The sequence below is a fragment of the Vitis vinifera genome, chromosome 9 (genome assembly GCF_030704535.1).
Source record: "Vitis vinifera cultivar Pinot Noir 40024 chromosome 9, ASM3070453v1".
Taxonomy (NCBI): Eukaryota; Viridiplantae; Streptophyta; class Magnoliopsida; order Vitales; family Vitaceae; genus Vitis; species Vitis vinifera.
Window position 1 is genome coordinate 4,308,383 of NC_081813.1, and position 7,834 is coordinate 4,316,216.

The 7,834-nt window shown below is 35.8% G+C and overlaps 1 protein-coding gene and 1 long non-coding RNA gene across 2 annotated transcripts; one reads left to right on the top strand and one right to left on the bottom strand.

Annotated features, from left to right (window-relative positions):
• The first annotated feature begins 288 nt into the window (after window positions 1-288).
• LOC109123197 (uncharacterized) lies at window positions 289-2,682 on the top strand. Its single transcript, XR_009466546.1, has 2 exons — window positions 289-397; window positions 490-2,682. It is a non-coding gene; the product is annotated as an uncharacterized LOC109123197 (long non-coding RNA).
• On the bottom strand, window positions 1,088-5,958 carry LOC100267000 (probable sulfate transporter 3.4). Its single transcript, XM_003632815.4, has 13 exons — window positions 5,563-5,958; window positions 5,287-5,335; window positions 4,959-5,166; window positions 4,603-4,774; window positions 4,196-4,261; window positions 3,985-4,098; window positions 3,753-3,869; window positions 3,407-3,533; window positions 3,028-3,314; window positions 2,594-2,784; window positions 2,256-2,341; window positions 1,661-1,737; window positions 1,088-1,569 (listed from the first exon to the last, which is right to left on the bottom strand). The coding sequence occupies exons 1-13, from the start codon at window positions 5,917-5,919 to the stop codon at window positions 1,426-1,428; spliced, it is 1,995 nt and encodes a 664-aa protein (XP_003632863.1). The 5' UTR covers window positions 5,920-5,958; the 3' UTR covers window positions 1,088-1,425.
• Window positions 5,959-7,834: the final 1,876 nt, after the last annotated feature.

The window sequence follows — 7,834 nt, forward strand, 5'->3', positions numbered from 1 at the left end:
CCGCAGTTTGTCGTTCACCGTTTCCGTATGCAAGATTAAAACGACGCCGTTTCAACTTTTGTTTTAAATTTTTAATCTTAGGTTTCTTCGTTTGTTGTGTTCCCTATTTATGTTTTAAAAAACGACGCCGTTTGGACTGTACCGTTTTTTCTTGTGTTTCCTCCCTTCGTTTACCCCGACACCGTTTGGTTTTCTGCGTTTCAGCCTCTGTTTTTTCACCTCTCCCTGGTTGCCAAAACGACGCCGTTCATTGTTCTCAGGGTTCTCTTGTCTTCTTCCCTACGATCACCGGCCTTCAATTTCTCGACTTCCTCCATTCTTCCGGAAAATGAAGCTCTTTTCGATCTCCACTAGCCAGTGTTGGGGGTCTTGAAAGGGGTTGCAGCCCATTAGTAAGGTATAACTGAATCTAAATTAAAATTAACCTGATTCTCAATTTTGTTGGAGAATTTTGAATTTAGCTTATTTCTATTGCACTTCTCCCTGCAGGTTTGCTCCAAAAGAACGATTCTATAAAATGACGGGGATTTCACTTCCTAAGAATATGTCCATAAATGCTTCAGGTACAAACCCTAATAAAATAAACAACTATAAAGGTATAAATGCGAAGTACTAATTCTATGCAATCATGTGATTGAGTTCTTGGAAGATTCAGATGTTAATTTGATGGAAGTAGGAAAATAAATTTGTGCATGGAAATAATTTAGACACAAGTTTTAACATTCATTTTCACATCTACCTTGGGTGGAGGAACAAGTGCTTTCAACCCTAAAACATGGCTGGATTGAAGGGAAGATTAAAAAGATATGTAGTTGAATCTTCCCGTGAAATTAGTGCTTTGCATAATGATAATGCATAATGCTTGTCTCAATCATGAGTTAGTTTCTTTTGGGAAATTAGGGTAGTGGATCCGCAATAATGCCTTCCTCAACTGAGTTTCCTTGTTTGTGTTATGTTAATGAGCTGAATTTTAGCTACATAGAACCCTAACTAGCACCAAATCATTATGTCAAATCTTCTTCCTCTTATTCTAATAACAAAGTTAGGAATTAGTATGAAGTCAGTAGTTCAAAGCAGGAAAACAATATGCCAAGCCTTTTTCTTCTTATTCTAGTAGCAAAACAGCAATATAGATGAAACCGGGACTCCCAAGACACTAACTTGGTTAGGCGCAGGGTAGTACAAGCTCCTTTGAGAAGAGGGTATGGACATAGCTTTTAGCAACGGTAAGTAGAAAAAATTCTTACTAGATTACACTTTTTTCGCCAAAAAGGAACAAAAGAACTCTCATCTGAAATCTACACAGATTTTGAAGGTGTGAGATGCTAACATAACTATGTTTCTTTTACCGTAACTTTATTTGATTAGTTCTTTAACCATAACTGTATTCTTTTTGTCATTGTGATGTTGAGTTTCTTTTGGAACTCATGGTTGAGCCTTCCACAGTGAGGAGATGTCGGCCACGGCTTCTCCAACTGCCAGGTAGAGTCCATTCAACCCAAAGGAATCCAATATTTTTGACTGATGTAGCTTTTCCATCACATTTCCAGCGGGATTTGCCAACACAAACTACACGAGGAAGTGGAAATAAGGGCTGGTGTTAGAAAGTGGGCATTTACTAGAAAAAACTATGCATAATTGATTAGATGTTTCTTCTTACCTGAAGTGATCTTTTCTCCAGCATCTTTCGGAGTTCACATATCACGTCAATACCACTTGTGTCTATTGCTGTCACAGCTGCAAGAATGGAAAATCATAAGCCAAAGGTACAGGGATAGCTGAATTTGTTATTTCATTTAGAAACTTGATTTAAAAGTTAAAAGTGCATTGATTGGATGGCTTAAACCACCCAAAACCACTTAGGAAGTTGGTTTTTGAAACTGAAATAAACCCAAACCCAACAATAATTGAGAAATGGATACACATCTCTACATCAGTACAGGAGACTCCACATTGTGGAACAGCTAAGAAAAAGACCACCACTATGTAATCTTCTTGTGGGTGAAGTTCCCCTCTTATCTGAGGTGGATTATTCTCTACAAACCCTAACCAACCTATTGCCATTCCTACCATACAGAATTGGAGAAATCTCATTTTCCCACAGAACAAACAAATATATAAGCCATCCCAAACTCAACTAGTTCTGAATTTGCTTTATGGAAATAACTTGACACTTTTCAGGCAATTGAGTGCAGCATGATCATGTGCTTATAAGCAGAGAACTGTTGAAAATTTAGCAAAAGGTTCGTATATACCTGTCATGTCTAAAATTACACATTTCAGCGCATTCCCATTGTTTGCTTGTATCTGCTCTTCTTCCTCACGGACCCATCTTAGTATCCTGGAATAGGAGAATTCTTCAGTCAGATAAACTTGACACAAGAAGGTGATGGTGGTATCTCTACTATACTCTGATATTATTTTCCTGAATTTATGGTGACATACACAGCTGCTGTCTAGGGACACGATCATCTACAAGTCCTACTTGGAGGTAAATCAGGCACACTAGATTGGTGATAACAGCCTCAAATGATGGTAGGGCCATTAGGGTATGCTATTAGTATATATTCAGGAGATACCATATTGAACTAACCTTTCTTGTATGTAAGTGGAATTTGCAAAGTAGATGGGAGACTCCACAGCAAGTATAAGAAATGAAGGAACCTTCATTGCTTCTCTGTATCGGCTGGGATTTTGATATATTTGAGTTCCTGGGATATTCCCTAATACCATAGTGTTTGGCCTCGTGACATGCAAGAGAACCTTGAATACTGATACTCCAACCTAAATTATACAGCTAAGTCATCAGATAGAGACCAAATAATAGAATCATGTATTTGTAAAAGCCATAGAAATATCAGCATTAGTAGCATATTTCTGAATTACACTTGAATTCATATAAATGATAGGCAAGAACATGAATATTCAGAAGACCAAAGCAAAAATGCAGAACTTATTTATTTTTGTTCTCAGAGAAGCAAGCAATTAGAAGGTTAAGTCTGAGATGGGATTTAATGTGAAACTTACCGCAATAGCAAGACCCAGGGGAACTGAAATGAAGAGCACACCAAAGAAGGAACACAAACAAGCAAAGCAATCAAGCTTGTCGACTTTCCACAATTTATATGCAGCCTCATAATCAATAAGCCCAATCACAGCGGTTATGATAATGGCAGCCAATATGAAATTGGGAGTGTAGTGAAACAGTGGCATGAGAAACAACAGAGTCACAAGCACCGTTGATGCCATTATTATGTTTGAGACTGCTGTTTGTGCTCCAGCATTGTAGTTCACAGCAGATCGGGAAAATGATCCTGAAAAAGTGGGTCAAGCAAGTTAGCTTGAGGGATTTTAGTGAAGAATGTTTACTGAGTAAGAAAAGTTTAGATGAGAAGAGGATCTTCACCTGTGGTTACATAGCATGAAGAACAAGAACCAGCCATGTTCATGAAACCAATGGCCATCATTTCTTTGTTGCCATCAACTTGGTAATTTCTCAGAGCAGCAAATGTCCTTCCCACTGCTATTCCTTCCTGAAACACAAGTAAAATTACCAAAATGTTTAGATAGAGTAGAAGCACGTGTATATGTATGCATATATTTGTGTATGTAAATATATTCTCGGCCTTAGCTGAGCCCTGGCATCAAATTTGTGGGATAGTAAATTTCTTTTATCCAATAAAAATCACTAGAAAAAAGCCCATTCTGATGATGATTTTGGTAGAGCAAGATGCTAGGTTTTGATCACTTACAGTGAGAGATAGGATTCCAGTTATAATGCCAGTTTTGATAGCAACTGCAAGATAAGAGCCATGGAAGTATAGCATATTTGATGAAGGTGGATTCAGACCCTTTGGTAAGTGACCAATCTGCATGTCAAAAAATTCAATTTTTATAAGCTATTAGAAGGGGAAAAGAAGAATTTTCAAACATCTTCTGTTGATTTACATCAGGAAACTTGTAGGCTAAATTAGTAGTTCTTACAATTGAGATCCCATGAAGTTTCGACTTGAGGAGAAAGACTAGAAGGGTTGAGAGAATAACTGATGTCAGTGGGGCAGCTGCTGAAACCCAGAAAAGTTTTGGCCTTCTCATGCTCTGTATAGGGTCAAAGTTTGAACATTTTAGTACAACATATACAGTGAAAATTAACATAGCAGTGAAATATGCTTTTTGAGTAATATGAGACACTTACAATTTGCCTTGTAATCAATAGAAAGGCTAGGAAGCCGAATCCCATTACGATGGTTTGCCAGGACCACTGCACATCAATATCACTACAATCAGAACCAGCCCCCTCACACACCCACAGGCACATTTAAGTACTATAGTAAGTTGTGTCTTTGAAGCAACTCCAAGGAGGAAAAGAAAAGACCTGTCACTGTCACTGTCACTGTCACTTAAATGGCTTCCAATTCACCTATTCTACAAGCCCTTTTTGGAGAAAAGAAATCAACCACGGAAAGTTTTGCATCAGTGGAATAAATCTCTTTAAATCTCAAATTGTTCTTCCATAGTGCTATCACACAGTTCCCCTAGGTGTCATCCTTCCAAAAAGTTGCTTCTGGACACAACCCTTTACCGAAGCCTCTTTAGTCTTACCTCATGTCTCTGCTGGAAAACAGAAGTTAAAACAGGGACAATTTGCATCTTGGTAGTGAAATGGGCGATCCCGAGCAACCCTTTCAGTTGTTGCAGAGATACTATGACTGCTGCACCAGCCATGAACCCAACTAGAGTTGCCTTTGAGAGGAAATCAATTATAAACCCCAACCTGTGAACCATATAAGCAAAATCAAACAGAGAAAAATTGGTGGAGAACTCAAGAAAATAATCCTTCTGCAAATTTTCCTTTCCTTCTAGTGGATTTAGCAGTGAACTATAGTAAAATATTTCTATCATTGTTTTCCTGGGAAGCAAACAACACATAAGCGAACTTAATACATGTGGTTCAGTACCTCAGTAGACCCAAAGCAGCCTGAAACAAACCAGCGAAGAAGGTTGCAGTGAAAGCCAATTTGAGATACAGAATTGGATCTGCACTGCAAGAAACCGCGTTATTTAGCATCGTGCCCATGACCAGTGATGCTATCGAGACTGGACCGACAGCAAGATGCCTAGAGCTCCCAAGAATAGAATATATCAATGGGGGCACAAAGCTTGAATCTGCAAACAGACCCAAATCAATTAAAACGCAAAACCAAAGGAAAGCTAAAGAAATGTATGTAATCAATCAATAAGCAAAACCATTAACAAAGACAGAATCAGGAAGATAGCTATACTAACATAGTCCAATAATGGGCGGCAAATTTGCAAGCTTTGCATAACTAATTCCCTGCAGCAGATCACAAGAAACTTATAAAACAATCTGCAGTCGGTATCCTTAAGACAAGAAAAATCTGAAGAACATAATTGAAAAGGATAACCATCAATAGTAGAAGTGATTTTCAGCCTAAAAATAAAGAAAAACATAACCAAACACACTGTTCATTCTTTACTCAAATCCACACACACACACACATATATATATATATGGTTGATGGGTTGTGGGTTGTGACTCACTTGTGGGATTGCAAGGCTTGCAATGGTGAGACCAGAGATGATATCAGACCTCAAAAGAGCTAAACTGTAAGTGGGTGCCCAGTGGAAGATGGGAAAGAAGAACTGGAGGGCCAGAACCAGTTTTGTAAAGGAAGACTGGTTCTTGAACCTGTGGAGAGGGTCATCTGGGAAGAAAATCTCAGAGAGCCTCTGTCTGAGTTTCTGAAAGGTGGTTTTGCTTGGTGGTAAGCAAACTCTGTGTATCTCCACTGGTGGCATTGCCACAACCATTACTGCCTCTGCTGATGCTGGTGACATCCTAACACTTGTCTCATGATGGCTTGAGAAGTCCTCCACTCTGTTTGAGCTCACACCCATCTCTGCAAAACCCACCCAAGTCTTGATGATACATTTCTCCCATTCTCTCTATTTATAGAATCAGAGGGTGGAGTGGTGGTAGTTAATGTTTAGTTTGTTGCTACTTGCATAATGGGGGGCACTTTGGCCATCTTCAAAATGAAGATAAATGAGTATTAATTACCCAAAAACAAAAAACAAAACAAAAAAAACCTAATGGGGTTTACCTGCAAGAAGGAAGGGAATTATAGGCTGAAACGACACCACAACATTATGGTGGGCCCTAGAAATCACTATGGATTCTGGTCTTACATTGTAATAACTATTACATTATGTGTGGCTCTGGTTTGGAGGTTTTATGGGTCCTCACTTCTGATGGGTAACGTAAAAAACTTAGGTTTTACTTGATTTGGTTAGAAGTGGACAAGGCATTTGGCTTGATGGATGTTGTAGATGTGAAGAAAAAACAAATCTGAAAAAGTGGGTGTTGAAGGAAAGAACAAACGGATGCTAATTTACTTAATTTAATAGTACATAAGCTTTTTAATTTCTCAAAAAGACAGGAGTATTTCTTAAATGGGGTATTAACTTTATGACTTTTAAGGATACATATAGAAAATAAATTTAATTAGATGATATAAACCATGAGATTCATGACTTCAAAAAAAAAAAAAATTGAAAATGAGAATATTTTTTTTTCCCATTTGAGATGCCATTACTTCATGCACATCTAATGCTATATCTTTTTTTCCAAACTTTCCTAGAATGATAATGGAATGTAAACATTATTTTAGGAAAAAAAAACTATTTTTTAATTCTTTTTTATTAATTTTCATACCAATTTAGAAGTTTCATTGTTTGTTTTAGTCTATTTTGAATTAATTTTTATTATATTTGATTTTTTAATATTATTTTATAATAAATCAAATAGAATAATTTAATATTTTTTTATACATTTTTTTTAACCTTCCCTTGATCTAAAATAATCCTTCCTAATTTATGCTATAAAATCTAAAATGTTTCTTTATCAAGTTAAATCATTTTAAGAAAATGATTTTAGAGAACTACCAACCCCATCAAGGCTGAAAATTAAAATGGTTTTGGATGTATTTTTTATTTTTATTTTTGAAAATAGAAACAAAAAATACTGAAATTTATTTATTTTCTAAATGGATAAAAATGAATTTTTATTTTTATTTTTTATATTTTAAAAACATTTTTAAATACATAAAATATCTTTGTCCTTCTTGTACAATTTTTTTTATATGATTTATTTTATTTTTAATAATAGTATATATGATGAGGAATGGAATTTGAGGGTTCCATTCACAACTCTCAAATGGGCATCCAATCATGGCCGTCCAATGGATGCTAGCTTTGTACAAGTAGAATGATTCCAGCCCTCAATTCACTGAACTTTTCTCTTTTTCTTTTCACTTTTTTTTCCCCATATTATTCCCTGAAAAAGTCTGAATTTCAATTCAACCGTCCTCAGCTATTGAGCCACCAAGCCCATATCGTGTCTAAAAAATTTATGCTTTTTAATTTTTTTTTTTCCAAATCTTTTAGGTAATGACTCCAATGACCACAAATGTTACAATTTACAACCACAAACTTAAAGCAGGTCAATGGTTTGTTTGTGTCTTGGGAAAAAAATCTCTTATCCCAACCTACTCTTCTACCTAATACTATTAGGTACTTGTAATGAGATTTTAAGATTCTAATCATGGATCAATGTAAATTTTAATCCCGCTATTTAAAATATTTTTGATAAAAATATTTTTAGAAAAATCACCGATGAAATGTTTTTTTTAAAAAAAAAATATTACAAATGATTTTTAGTGAGTTTTTAAAATTTAATAGCATTTCCTAAATTTTTGTCTATTTTTTAAATTTTGTCAAATATTTGATTTTTTTATTAAAAATATTTTTTAGA